General features: G+C 45.4%; 1 protein-coding gene and 1 long non-coding RNA gene across 20 annotated transcripts in view; one reads left to right on the top strand and one right to left on the bottom strand.

Annotated features, from left to right (window-relative positions):
* Window positions 1-2731: 2731 nt before the first annotated feature.
* Window positions 2732-15059, bottom strand: part of LOC131498188 (leucine-rich repeat-containing protein 37A3-like) — a 63956-nt gene continuing 51628 nt past the window's right edge. For 18 of the 19 annotated variants that reach the window (XM_058705185.1, XM_058705186.1, XM_058705187.1 and 15 more), the window contains 7 exons: window positions 14663-14781; window positions 9589-12635; window positions 9103-9207; window positions 4861-4910; window positions 3266-3320; window positions 3044-3186; window positions 2732-2942 (listed from right to left, as the gene is read on the bottom strand). In XM_058705185.1, coding sequence (XP_058561168.1) covers window positions 2840-2942; window positions 3044-3186; window positions 3266-3320; window positions 4861-4910; window positions 9103-9207; window positions 9589-12635; window positions 14663-14781 — 3622 coding nt within the window. In that variant the 3' untranslated portion in view covers window positions 2732-2839. Of the gene's footprint in view, window positions 2943-3043; window positions 3187-3265; window positions 3321-4860; window positions 4911-9102; window positions 9208-9588; window positions 12636-14662; window positions 14782-15059 lie in introns of those variants that run through there. The other variant, XM_058705182.1, reaches the window with a different exon arrangement.
* LOC131498198 (uncharacterized) lies at window positions 8247-14092 on the top strand. Its single transcript, XR_009255340.1, has 2 exons — window positions 8247-8770; window positions 13430-14092. It is a non-coding gene; the product is annotated as an uncharacterized LOC131498198 (long non-coding RNA).

Below are 15059 nucleotides of genomic sequence, written 5' to 3'. Positions count from 1 at the left end.
AAGCTATTCCCGAAATTTTGCCTCAAAACTTTTGAGGAATGGGGCGCCTGGGTGGCTCAGTTGGTTGAGCGTCTGACTTTGGCTCAGGTCATGGTCTCACCATTCATGGCTCCGGGCCCCGCATTGGGCTCTGTGCTGACAGCTCAGAGCCTGGAGCCTGCTTCAGATTCTGTGTCTCCCTCTCTCTCTGCCCGCACGCTCTGTCTCTCTCTCTCCCTCTCTCTCAAAAATAAACATTAAAAAAATTAAAAGAAATACGGCAAGGTAGCAGTTGAGACTGATACGTACTGTGCAAATTTGAGGTCGTGTTATAGAAACAACATTTTCTAAGCTTCACTTTATGAACCACATTTGAGCTAATGGAAATATTCCAAAATAGGAGAATGGAGTTGCCTGGAATCCCGGCCCACACTTCGGGAAGCCCAACTATGCCCAGATGGGTCTTCCTGGTTTCTCGTCAGCTCTGTCTCTGTGTCCACCTCTCTTCTTCAAAAAGTCACCACCGGCCCCCGCTCCACCCAGCTCATGAAGGAGTTTGAGCTGGTATGAGGAGTTTCTGCCCTTGTGACCTAAGAGTGACTAAAGGGCCTAGTACTGCGCCTGGCTCAAAGCAGGTGCTCACCAAACAGGAGCGGCCACCATCCTCATCGTTGTAATTATTGATTCTTTGATGGTGACCATGGCTTAGACGTCTCTGTAGCCCTGCACCCTGCAGCAGGGCAGTATAACCGTCAGCAGGCTTTGGAGTTAACAGGCCTGGATTAAACCCCTACCTGGCAGTTTTGGACTTGCGGCCTTGGGCACCTGAACAGGGTACCTACATCCTTTAAGCCCTGTCCCCTTATCTGCCAGATGGGGATGATAAAGTATGTTTTCACGGACTGTTGGGCTAAATTAAGGCTGCAAAACGCCCAACCCAGGCCTTGACACCAAGTAAGCAAGTAGTAAAGTAGGTGCTGCTGCCGCTTCCGATTACTGTTACTCTCTAGTCTTGTGCTTTCAACACACTTATTTGTTGGCTCACTGAAGTCACCACACAGAGACAGACACTTGGTGGCCGTTCTCACTAAAACGCTGGGGGAACGGGAGCAGGCACCAGGAGAACAGGTGTCCTTGCCCAGCAGCAGCAAACTAATAAAGCCGAAGAGGCACTGATGGGCCAATCACCCCGCTCGGAACCGTTCCTACCAACCCTGCCAAACCTGCTGGGCCGTGCCCCAGTCCTACTGTCCCCTCGGGGGACTCTGTTGGTGGCCAGCGGTTGCTGCCATATTCCATCACCTATCGCTAAGCCACCAGCATTTATTTGGGGGCATTTAAAGAGACTGTCGGGGGCGCCTGGGCGGCTCAGTCGGTTAAGCATCCGGCTGTGATCTCACGGTCGTAAGATCGAGTCCCTCGCATCCGGTTCCACACGGAGCACGGAGCCCGCTTGGGACTCTTTCTCTCCCTCTCTCTCTGCCCCTCCCCCCTTGCTCTCTTTCAAAATAAACAGACATTAAGAAAAGAGATTATCACACCTTGTTAATTCAGGATGTCTTTTATTCACTACTGTATTTTGACTCTGACGTCCTTTTTCTAAAATCTGTCATTCATGTACTCAGAAAGTATAGATGACTTCATTATTTTTAACGTTTATCTATTTTTGAGAGACAGTGTGTGAGCTGGGGGGAGGGACAGAGAGAAAGGGAGACAGAGGATCTGAAGTGGGCTCTGTGCTGACAGCAGAGAGCCCAATGCAGGGCTCCAACTCCCACACCATGAGGTCATGACCTGAGCCAAAGTCGGATGCTCAGTGGACTGAGCCACCCAGGCACCCCGACTCCTCCCAACATCCTAAATGTGACTGGTTAACGCCCTCCTCTGCAGAAGTGGAGGGATGTTTGCGTCTTCTGCACGTTGTGCTGCATTATCTCTTGGAATCGTGCAGCCCTGATCTGAGCTGGGTAGGAAAGCAGTGGTAGGTGTGGTGCTGGGCTGAACTGGAGAGAGCCCAGCCGCACGCATCCGACCCTCGGTGGGGTCAGCAGAGGCTAGTGGGGTACAGGTGAACAGTAAGTGCCCCCACCAATAAGTTTTCTGAAATAAAGGCCTGAGCAGGGCAGTCCTGGGTAATTACTGCTCTCACACATTCTTTACTCTAACCCTCCAGCATCTCCCTGCTAGCTCTCTGAGGGTGGGGACTTTTTTTTTTTTTTTTTAAAGAAAACAAACAAAGAAGCCCAATGGGAATTATCTACTAGCTTGTAAGGTTGAGGAACATCCTACTTCCAACTACACATTTTGTGTCTGAGTTTGAGCTCTTGGAAGAAAGACAGGCCTCAGCCCTACAGTGGAGGTCGGCTCAGCGATCCAAATAGTCTGGCAACCCCAAAGACCTTACAGAGGGGCCAGAGAGAGATGATCCTCTATGGGCAGGGGGTCAAGCGCGTTGTGAATAACTGGTATTTGGTGAGCCAGGGGAGAGAGCACCAGAATAAGCTGTTAATTAACTTAATAGTCTAAGCCCCTTGAAGATACGTTTTCCAGTTTCCAGAGACTGACCGTATCAGGGAAATGATGGAAAGACGCCCCATTCACCCTACTTTGCCCATACTGTGTCTTGTGGAAATACTGGCTACCACGAGGGACTCTGGCTTCAGTCCTGCTTCTCTCGCCTGTGGCCCCTGTTGTCTGTAGATAAATATTTAACTGTTTACGTTTTAATTCCTTACCACGTGGCTAGAATTGGTTATGGATTTATACATTTTAATATGAGAAAAACAAGTATTTTATAAGCAATGCTGAGAAGCCAGTATCGGAAAGTAAACTTTGTAGGTGGCCTGAGGCAGGACGGCGTTCACTCTGTGACAATCTCACATGCTGTCTCACTCTCGTCACCCAGCTCTTCAGTAGTGGAATCTGTGGTCCGAGTCTTCTCTGCTGTGGCTTTGCCAGCCTCCCTGGGAAAAGGAGAAGAATGCCAAGGCTTTGACTCTCGAAAGGAACAATTCAACTCTTCATAATTTCCTCATTTTAGAGAAAATCTTCCCCAATCACGTACCCTAGTTCCATGTTGAAAATCTCATCTTCATCAGAAGAATCCTTGTCGTGTAGCTTCTGTGCCATGTTTTTCTTGCGTGTGGCATTGAGAGGTCTGTACATGTCCCTAAGCCAAAGTGGCCGCCTTCTCCAGAAAAAGCCCTCCTAGAGAACAGAAAGGACAACGTTAGGTCTGTTTCCCCTGCCTTCTCCAGCCACGGTACTTTATCCTCCTCAGATTTACCTGATTGTCACTTTCCTCTGAGCATCTCTTACGCACCAGAGATCCAAAGAAGCCCCTTGAAGGAAACACACACACAGACAATTAGTGATTCGTACCATTTTCCGTGCCTCTCACAATGTATTTCTCCAGTCTTATTAGCAAGCAAAATCAACACAGACCTGGGATCTCAGAAATAATTCCATACATGCTGGGCTTTCAGAATTTTCCTGTGTCTGTCCATAATGGCCCCACAGTGTCCCTGGGAGACCTTTGTATGTAACTTGACATGAAGTATAGGCAGGGTTTTCACCCTGCTCACCTTCTGGCCCTTGGCCAAGTGCCCTTGTGCAGTCAACAAACTGGGTGACCACACGGCAGAAGCACCTAACTCTCTCCAGAAGCATTTTACATCAGTCCCCGCCAGGCTTAGCCTCACAGGCATCATTTGCTGGCGGGTGGGGAGGTGTTTCTATTTTCCTAGCTGCTTTACCTTACAAGATGAATCGCACCGAGTGAATGCCTGAGTCCAACCAGCAGTTATCTAGCTCACTGACTTTCACACTGCAGGCAGATGAGTGAGTGAGTCGTGAAATCACCTGAAAACACACGGCTAGCGCTAAAACACAAAATACTCTTTTTGAATACAAACGGAAAAGGGGGTACCTGGGTGGCTCAGTCAGGTGAGCAGCCCAAGTCTTGATTTTGCCTCAAGTGATGATCTCACAGATTGTGACATTGAGCCCTGTGTCTGGCTCTGTGCTGATAGTGTAGAACCTGCTTGGGATTCTCTCTCTCTCTCTCTCTCTCTCTCTCTCTGCTCCACCCTCCCCCCCAAATAAATAATAAACTTAAAAAAAACAGAACAGAAAGAACCAGAGTGTATGGTAAGTTTGTTTTAGAAGGTACTTATGTCTATACGGTATGTGTGCACTGAGTTGTGACATGAAATGCAGTTCACAGCCCAAGAACAGTGTAGTCAGAGACGTGCCCAACTGGAAAGGAACCATCTTCTTTCTGGTTCTAGTGGTACTAGTGATACAACCGTCCGGCAAGACATCTTCCTTTTCTCCTTCTCCATCTCATTATTATAAAAGGAAGAGATAAATGATTATCTAAGGTCTCTCCCAGTTCAAATTCTATTGGGTCTGGATAAAGGGAATGGAGAGCGGGGCCTCGAAAACCAGAAGGAGGAAGAAGGAAGTTTTCCCCCCACTTTACGGGAGGGACTCATGTATTCTGCCTTCCATCATGCTTGAAGACTAGCCCCTTCACCCCACGACTTTTGGCCCTCCCTATCCCTTCTCCAGAGCCTCTGAGAAGGTCTGTGGCCAGGCCTGATGCCCACCGCCAGCGGGAACGGGTCTGAACATTTCCACCCCCGTCCCCCCACGATCTTTCTTTCAAGGTCTAGTGAGCAGGTGCTCTGTGCCAGTCCCATTCTAACTCGGGTTTGGCTGGGCAGCTAACTTTGCTGGATCCAGGCAAAGCATTAGGCCAAATATGTATTCTTTCTGCCTTTGGTGATTTCCTGGCTGTAAAACAAGGGGATTGAAATAGATGAGTTTGAAAATCTAGTTCTAAAATTCTACTTTAACGATTGCCAGACTAATATTTACCTTGAGCCTCCTTCTTTACCTTCCTTGGCTGCTGTTCTATGAGAATAAATCTGTTTTGGAAGAAAGCATGATCACAGTTACCCATCACAATAACCATTCCCTCCAAATCTTTATTCATTCCTTTGCATTTTAGGTCTTATCTACCCAGTGAGATAACTTTTCCTAGGACAGGAATTTGTTTAATAGTCCTTTGACTCTTCAATAACACCTAACTCGTGTGCAGCTGGTAATACATTTTACTGACTGCCTCAGGTAACATTCAACAGATAATTCCTAATAAAAATTCTTGGGAGGAGGAAAAGAAAAGTGTCTACCAGAAACCTAAACAGCAGCACTGTTTTAAAGTCAAGGACAAGAGTAGGATGTCTGTTATCACTGCTGCTATTCATTGGTGTTGAGGAGGTCCTAACTGATGCACTGGGGAAAAAAAAAATGGAGTCGTGGAAAGGAAGAACTAAGACGTATTTGCATACGAAATTACAGACAAACTAAAAGGCCCAAGAGAATCAATTAAAATTTTATTGGAAGAAATATGAGAATTCAGCAAGATGGCTAGATATATATAAAATCAAGAGATCAACATGTAAACCTCAATGACTTTCCTATGTTCCATAAATAATTAATCAAAAAACGGAAGAATTATCCCATTTACAATTATCAATAAAAAGGCATAAAGTACCTAGGAATAAACTTAGCAAAGAGTGGGTAAGACCTATGCGATGAAAACACTAAAGCTCTTCTGAAGGACATTAAGAAGAAACGAATACGTGATGTGAGACACTATTTTCCTAGAATAGTGTAAAGATGTCAGTTCCCTTCAAATTAACCTACAAATTCGAGGCAATCCCATTCAAATCCCAAGACAGTTTTTTAAACAAAAACTGGCCAGCTGACATTTGGTAGAGAAAATGTGCAAGCATAGCTACAAAATGGATGAAAAAGAAGATCACGGAGCAGACATTAAAATACGTTCTTACAGAGCAACTGCAGTTAAGTATGTAGCGTGATACTGATACAGGAAAAGAAAACCAGGTTGATAGAATAGAGTCCAGATAAAAATAGTATTTTAGACCCATGAAGAAAGAATGAACCATTCAATAAAAGATTTTAAAGTAACTGGATCTTTATGCAAGGGAAAAAAGTTAGATCCCCTACCTTGACCGTACCAAAACACCAGACAGATTCCATACGGATTAAAAATAAATAAATCACAACAAATATTATAAGAGTACAGAAGAAAATATCAGAGACTATTTTTATACCATGAGGCGAAAAGGCCTTGTTAACAAGACCCATGTCCCATAAGCCATGAGGCAGATATGGTGACGGACTGTCCACACCTCCTGTTCATCGTAGTCCTTGCCCCCTTGATCCCCTGGATTGTTTGTCCTCTTCCTGTTGATTTATAAAACTCTCTTCATATGAAATATATTAATCCTTTCAAGGGCTTTCACTGAATTTCAATGTTTCAAATATTTGTCAGTGTTTTTATCGTGAAGGAGACGGAACAGTGGGATAGGAGCACAGGCTGACTGCAGGCACAGCTGGGTTCTGCTTTGGGTTTTGCCACAGGGGCCTTAAGCTGATCCCCTTCTATGTAGGAAAGAAGGATGGTGATATCATCCTCACAGGACTGTGGGGATTAAATCAGATGTCTGGTTTATTCCAAGCAGAAATCAGACAAGACGATCAAATCTATCAAATGTTTCTGCATGTGGTATCAGGTCACAAAGCTTTTTCTCACCACAAGATTATAAAAGTATTGATTCTATTTTCTTCTAGTACTTTGAGGGGTTCTTGTTTCTCTTTTTTTACATGTACTGAAATATGTTTTTTTAAGGTGAGAAATAGGGATCTGTTGTTATTTTCCTCCCAAATAATTAAGCAGTTGTTCTATTACCATTTATTTATTTTCTTCCACTGATTTGAATACTAAAAGGTAACATTTCAATGTTTATTTATTTTTGAGAGCGACAGAGAGAGAGAGAAAGAGTGAGAGAGGGGCAAAGAGAGAGAGACACACACACACACACACACACACAGAATCCAGAGCAGGCTCCAGGTTCTGAGCTGTCAGCACAGAGCCCAACACAGGGCTCGAACTCCTGAACCATGAAATTATGACCTGAGCCAAAGTAGGACGCTTAACCAACTGAGCCACCCAGGCGCCTCTAAAAGGTAACATTTCAAAAGTCCTAGTCATCCACGGATCTGTCTATTGCTGGACTCTGTAGGCTACTTCACATAAATATTAGGTTGCATTATTCCTCATTGTGAAATTGACACAATGCCTCATCTCTTCCTTTGAACATCATTATTGTCCACTACAGGAAAAAAACTGCATGGTCTCTGACCTCAAAAAGTGTATCATCTAAGTAGGGAGAGGAAATAATGAAACCACATAAAAAAATATAAACACAAGGTTAAACCACATAGGAATTTAAAACAGCAATAGGAGTTTATAGAACTTCCCAAAAGCAAAAGGCTGCAGGCCACCTCAAGATGCAGAGTACTGACTGGACAATGGCCAATGATTTCTCTTCCCAGAGGTCATGGTAAGTTGACCCCACGCTAGTTCCTAGGCTCTTAGGCTGAGAAATCAGACTCTGATCTCATCAAGAGAGAACGCACTTCTTTCTGCATGGAGGCAATATCACCTTACCAATGTCACAGGACTGATCAAAATCAGAATGTCAGGTCATGACTTGACAATAAGGAAAACATCCATTCCACAGATAGGGCATCTGTGTCCACATGATTGGGCATTACCTCCTGTGGAGACAGGCCTCTGTGGCACACTGAAGTATAACCAGAAGGCTATTTGGTGAGAAGAGAAGTGGAAGAAAAGTAATTAGCTGAATCCAGTGTTTCATGGAAAGGACGGAGGTAGCTAGATCCATCCATCTGCCCCGCGGGCACAGCCCGGCTGGTGGGCCTGACTCTCATCTGCTGCCTGAGGTGCCATCTCTACTCTTAGGCAAGGCTAGGTGGGCACTGCCCATGTTGGTCTCTTCCTCACCATTTCTATGCTTTTACTACTGACCAACCCTCCAGAAGACAGACATGTTTCTCCTTAGCAGTTAATACATCCAGTCAGGTTTTACTCAAGTCTGATAGACCAGGAAGCCTTACATATCTCTGCTCTGATCCATGACCTTGATATTTCTCTCTTGAGGAGCTGCCTTTTAACAAACTGTTTAGCATATTTTTGTGATCAGGGGAGGGGAATGCGTCACTGCAGACCCTAAGAAATGGTGACAATCTCACAGAAGGACTAGGTCCAGGAGTATTACAGTATTCGGGGAAGGCTTTGTGAAGAAAGATGAACTCGAGTTGGCTTTTGAAGGCTCACGGGACTTCCACCAGCAGAGTGAAATAAAGGAATTTCAAGTGGGCAAAGTCACCAACAAAAGTAGGAATGGGCATGGTCTGACTAGGGGATGGTGAGGGGCTGCTTTGGCTGAAATGGAGGGTTGCCATGACAGATGGCAATATATAGATATAGATATAGATATAGATATAGATATAGATATAGACATAGATATATAGATATATAATAAGCATATGTATATTTGAATAAATATATTGAATATATATTCAATTCATACATAATTGAATAAAAGGTAAACAGGCAAGCTCCAGGAATAGGCAACTGTAATTATGACACGCTTTGAGTAGCCTGATGCAGGATTTTAGCTGCCGGGTTTTAACTGAACCTGTTTACACAATGCCTTGCGTAGTGGAGGAGAGAGCTGTAGGTACATCTAATTAATCAACAAGATGACACTTTTATCTCTAAGCCATGCCCTTTCTTCCAAGATGACTGATAGCTCCATGAAGGTGAAGACTATTTCTCTCTCATCATTTTAGCCAACGAGGAAAGAAATCAGTGGTAGTAGGAGGATGACTGGTGAGTGCATCGAATCGACATAATTTTTTTGAGTTGAAGAAATTTTACTATCATGTCAACTGTGGCCTTCTTAGACCTAATGTCTCAGAACAAGCTAATGGCTTGTTATCTTGGTTACAATCCACAGATGTCTCCCGGCAGTGGGGTTCCTTTTAAAATCCCTGGAATATACTTTGCAATAAAAGGACAAAGCATATCTCAGTCCTCCAGACTGAAGAGGGATATCAAGTCGTGATAGGTGGGAAAGTGGCTTTGATTTTCAGTTTGTGGGTTCTGAATCTATTATAAAGAAGGAATATAGTCTGGGAATCTGAATTAATTGTTGTCCTTACCTCAATGAGACAGAAAACCATGATCAAAACCATCACTACTACAGTCACAGATATTGCCAAGATGAGTTTGTTGTTATAGCCATAGCCTGGAACTTCTTTTGTGAGCTAAAAAAAGGGAAAGAACAATTTTTTTAGAAAACAGAGATAGGATGAAAGTTAACTATTCTTTAACGACTCTAAAACCCCATTCTTTCCGATGAATCGCTTATAGGTTCTTAAGGAATATACCAAATCTAATGTGATATGTAATCTTAATCATTAGCATTTTCTTCAAGACTTGATGTATCTTGTATGTTAGGTCCTCTTTTTGTCTACTCTGGGAACAGCGGCACTGTTTCCTAAATGAGCAAAGTGGCAGATCGCTGCCTTAGCCAAAATTATGTGGCCAAGACAAGACCCGGACTAGGAGCCCCTGGTCCTTGTGCTTGGGTCCATGTCCTAAACCACCTAAATGTCAAGACCCCACATTTTGGGATTTATCCTCACCTCCCTTGACTCCTGCCCTCTCTGTTCACTCTGGACTTCTGTGCTCTCATTGATATAATTCTCATTTTTCCATTGGTCCATATCCCACTCTGCCTTGGACACCTTTACTTCTTGCTGCTCGCTGAGAAGCTTCATCAGGAGGCCTGTTCTGGAGACGAGCTTGGCACAGGCCAGCTGCACCTGGGTCTCAGAGCAGTCCATTTTCAAAGTCCGGATAACATGAGAAATGAGCCTTCTCACGTCATTGCTGGGGATGAGGGACTGTAGCTGCTGGTTTAACTGAATTTCAAACAGATCACCTGAGGACGAGAGCTTTGACACAGTGAAGCCTGTGGCTTTTGGGGGCAAGCCAGTGCCCGCATTGTGGTATTCCCGTTGTGTATCATTGGTTTGTTTAACGGTCGGCATAGAGTTGTCTGCAGTAACAGTAGAATTAGCAGCGCAAAGATTCTTACGGTCTGTGAATTCAGGGAGGGTTTGTTCTGGCACAGTAGTGTTTCCTGTAGAAATATTTTCTTCAGAAACATTTTGGGCAGTAGTGTTCTCTACAGTAGCGTTTTCTCTGTAACTTCCTGAAGGAGCAAATAATTCTGGAAAAGGATTTTTCTGAGGACTCACTTCTCCCGGAGATGAAAAATCCTCTCGTGAAGGGGAATTTATGAGGCTCCTGACTGCAGAGGATGGAGGCCTCTTTGCAAGCAGCTGTCTATTACTGAGTGAACTTTCCTTTCTGGACTTTCGATTCGGTTTGGCCTTGGGTGTTCTGTGGACCACACGGGAACGACTTTTATGAAAGCGGTGTGTCTTTCTGGGGTGTGAGGCTGGTCCGAAAGCCTTCATATTTCTAACTCTAGCATTTGCATCTTCTAGAACAAAAATGGTGTACGTTAAGTCTTTTGATTCTTTTTTCATGTCAGGTGGGGATTTTGGAGCGGGGGGGGCAGAAGGCCTGCCCAAAGAGTATTGCTTCAGGAGAGAAGAGACCGCTGCCTTGTGCTCATCCATGAACGAAGGCTCTGGATTGAAGGAGCTTCCCACTGATTTGCTGGGCCTGTGCGCCACGGGAAGCTCCCCTGGGGATGGTGTCCTGAGCCTTCTTTCCTTGGGAGCGGGGGTGGCAGAAGGCCTGTCCAAAAAGTATTGCTTCATCAGAGAAGAGACCGCTGCCTTGTGCTCATCCATGAACGAAGGCTCTGGATTGAAGGAGCTTCCCACTGATTTGCTGGGCCTGTGCGCCACGGGAAGCTCCCCTGGGGATGGTGTCCTGAGCCTTCTTTCCTTGGGAGCGGGGGTGGCAGAAGGCCTGTCCAAAAAGTATTGCTTCATGAGACAAGAGACCGCTGCCTTGTGCTCATCCATGAACGAAGGCTCTGGATTGAAGGAGCTTCCCACTGATTTGCTGGGCCTGTGCGCCACGGGAAGCTCCCCTGGGGATGGTGTCCTGAGCCTTCTTTCCTTGGGAGCGGGGGTGGCAGAAGGCCTGTCCAAAAAGAATTGCTTCAGGAGAGAAGAGACCGCTGCCTTGTGCTCATCCATGAACGAAGGCTCTGGATTGAAGGAGCTTCCCACTGATTTGCTGGGCCTGTGCGCCACGGGAAGCTCCCCTGGGGATGGTGTCCTGAGCCTTCTTTCCTTGGGAGCGGGGGTGGCAGAAGGCCTGTCCAAAAAGTATTGCTTCATCAGAGAAGAGACCGCTGCCTTGTGCTCATCCATGAACGAAGGCTCTGGATTGAAGGAGCTTCCTACTGATTTGCTGGGCCTGTGCGCCACGGGAAGCTCCCCTGGGGATGGTGTCCTGAGCCTTCTTTCCTTGGGAGCGGGGGTGGCAGAAGGCCTGTCCAAAAAGTATTGCTTCATGAGAGAAGAGACCGCTGCCTTGTGCTCATCCATGAACGAAGGCTCTGGATTGAAGGAGCTTCCCACTGATTTGCTGGGCCTGTGCGCCACGGGAAGCTCCCCTGGGGATGGTGTCCTGAGCCTTCTTTCCTTGGGAGCGGGGGTGGCAGAAGGCCTGTCCAAAAAGTATTGCTTCATGAGAGAAGAGACCGCTGCCTTGTGCTCATCCATGAACGAAGGCTCTGGATTGAAGGAGCTTCCCACTGATTTGCTGGGCCTGTGCGCCACGGGAAGCTCCCCTGGGGATGGTGTCCTGAGCCTTCTTTCCTTGGGAGCGGGGGTGGCAGAAGGCCTGTCCAAAAAGTATTGCTTCATGAGAGAAGAGACCGCTGCCTTGTGCTCATCCATGAACGAAGGCTCTGGATTGAAGGAGCTTCCCACTGATTTGCTGGGCCTGTGTGCCACGGGAAGCTCTCCTGGGGATGGTGTCCTGAGCCTTCTTTCCTTGGCCATGTTCTCCACAGATGGCTGGGCGTTCTGTTTACTCTGGATGTTCTGATGTCTCAGTTCTTTTAAGTGCCTTTTCCGTATGCCCTTTGGGCCCTTGATGACCTTGTTCACTCTCAGGGACTTTTCCCCCACACTCTCAACCTCGTCTAGGCTCTTCTCCTGCGGTTGGGCAGTTTCCAATTTCTTTGGAAAGATTTGACGTTTAAACTTGGGACCTAAAAGGCTGGAATGTATAAGCATGGCCATTTTTTCTTTCTTTTTCACGTCATCAATTTTTTCCTGAATTTCTGCATCTAACAAATTTTCCAGAAAGTAGAGTTTTCTCAGTTTATTCTTGTAAGTTGAATTGTTGGATCCAGGTTTAAGAGAAGGGTCCCCTGTGTCGTTCATCGAGTGACCCACGGGCTTGTCTCCCTCTTGCACATTTGAAAACAGAAGTTTAATCAACGGTAACAGCGTCGATTCTACGTCTTCTAGATTGCCCTCCGAGAAATAAGGCAATATGTAATTCAGTGCACTAATGACATCACTTTCGTCATTGAAGTCTAGCTGCTCATTCATAAAGGCTGACAAACTGACACGATCTATGTCTGAGGATGCCTTCTCTGGCTCAATAGTCAGCTCCGTGCTGGCGCTCTTCTTTCGAGCTGTCAATACCTTCATGAATGATCCTTCTGCATTCCTTAGGTATACTTCCTGATCTGTCGAAGAAGAAGAAGAGATGAGTTTTGATAATGAAAGACTGACAGCACAGCTCTTTGTCAATGCAGTCATACGTCCCAGTCAAGCAAATTAAGAATCAGCAAATACTTGAGCGCCATTTAGAGAGGAGACGAACTCAAACTTGGACCTACGATTGGCAACAACAAAAGGACAAAAAGATGTGTTTTGAAAAAGTAGCTATTTCCTCAGAACATTCCACAGTGTGAATAACTATATTTAGAGTTATTCCATTGGTCCCTAAGGGCCGATTGCCCAGGCCTCAAGAAAAGCCAAGGCCGGAAGATACTCGGCTAAACTGTGTGCAGCTCTAGTGCGACTCCTGGCATTCACATACCCCACCCTGTCCTGCTTCGGGGGCAGAGGGAGCGCGAGTCTTCCTCCTTCTACGTCTTCAGTGGCCTTGAGTTCTTGCTACCATCACATATGCACGGGACAACACCCGTCACCAGCAGGTCCTCATCTGGTGGATGCCCTCTCCGCCCACCCACCAATTCCTTCGCTTGGTCCCTGCTCCCATATATCGCACCTCCCGTAACATAAGCTCTAGACAGAAAAAACTAAAAACAAGACCCGCTAAGTCCACCCTGGTTCTTTGCTTAAATTTGGGCAGAGATCTGGGGTATAGGTTAAGAGATTTTCCAGGTATGAGAGAGATGCCACTGTGGGGCGTTCAAAAAAATCAACGGAATGATACTTGAGGTTTTAAAATGCAGAAGGGATAAAGAAACTTTGGTCAAATGCCTACTTTGCCTTCATTTCCTTTCATTTCCAGATTGCTAGCTTTACTGAGAGAACCATCCAGAGCTTCCAACTACATGAAGGTCAAGCGTACAGCTTGTGTACACTGAACAGCACTGTGCAGCTGGGTTTTTCCAGAAGAATTAAAAGTATTTTTAGTGGTGCTGGTGAGAGTCGGAGGAGGAGGTTATAAAGGTCACGAGAGAGGAGGAGCAGCGGGCTGGCGGAGCGCCCAAAACGGGAGAGGAGACTCGAGTGCTAGGCTAAGGCACCTCTGATCTCATTTTTCCTCGCCTGTCAAAGGAGATAAAAAAAAAAATGCCTATTCTGCCCACCTCTAAGGGAGAAGGGAGTAAGATAATTGGTAAAACATTGTTTTGGAAAATAAGCAACACTACTTATAGAAGTAGCAAAGTGTAATTTATGCTGTGCCCTAGACCATTGACAGGGACCCATATTCAAGCTATCCAGGTGCAAAAGCACATTTTGGAAGTCACCAAGTTAGTGCCAATAAAACCTAAGAACAGAAAAATACCTAAAAGCACCTGTGTTTTGGATAGAAAAGCTTAAGATTCAGAACAAGAGTTGGACAGCCCAAGAATAGAAGAGCCCTCTCACCCGTTAGAACGGTTGGGTAGCAGCTTCTGGTTAGGGAACAGAAACACAGAGGCTCCAAATAAAACTTTTTCAGAAATCAGCATCACTTGTACTCTTACACACTTATAAAAACAACAAAATAAACAAAAAGGTATCTCCACCTGTCCTATAAGACAAAGGGCACCTGAGACCTAACGCACGTAAAATCAGCTTATAAACTGTGATGCACTATGTGAACAGGTTTTCATTTTGGGGTAGTTGACTTAATAATGTAACTGAGAATCTGACTTTTAACAAAGGAATAGTTCTTAGAAATTCAGGGATCTGAACTCTGAATGAGTAAAAATAAGGCAATGACATCATTAGTTTAAAAATTTACCATTGTTAGGGTGCCTGGGTGGCCCAGTCAGTTAAGCATCCGACTTTGGCTCAGGTCATGATATCACAGTTCAGCCCCGCATGGGGCTTGCTGCTGTCAGTGTAGAGCCTGCTTCGGATTCTCTGTCCCCCTCACTCACTCTCTGCCCCCTCCCAGCTCACACACGTGAATGCTCTCTCTCTCAAAAATGAATAAACATTAAAAAAAATTACCATTGTTGATTAAAAATAAAAGTTAAACCACAAATAAAATAAAAATTTACAAATTTATCATCAGGCAATTAGGACTTACCACAACGTGTGCCATTTGTCAGACATGCACTGTCACAATGTAGCTTGACTGTCTTACAGACAACCTCAACAGTATTTTTAAATTGGCAGAGACAGCAGGCCATACGGCTAGGTAAAATCCTACAAATGGAAACACAGACAATTAAATTAGTGGTAAAGGAGTTACTTGAGTAGGTAGAAGAGGCGGGCCAAAGTCATCACAGGGCTGTGCAAAAAGGAATTCTTGAGGCACATGGCCTGGATGGTTGGGTAGGGACCAGTTGGCCAACTGCTGCTCTTGAATATTATAAATACACAGATAGAAGGACAGAGGTGCCCAACAGAAAGGTAAGGATGACATGGGGTATGGTACCCTTAGAATGAGATAGAGATTAGAACTGGGTGACACTGATCAGTAG

This window comes from Neofelis nebulosa, chromosome 16 (genome assembly GCF_028018385.1).
Source record: "Neofelis nebulosa isolate mNeoNeb1 chromosome 16, mNeoNeb1.pri, whole genome shotgun sequence".
NCBI lineage: Eukaryota > Metazoa > Chordata > Mammalia > Carnivora > Felidae > Neofelis > Neofelis nebulosa.
This window is presented reverse-complemented; position numbering and strand designations above follow the sequence as displayed.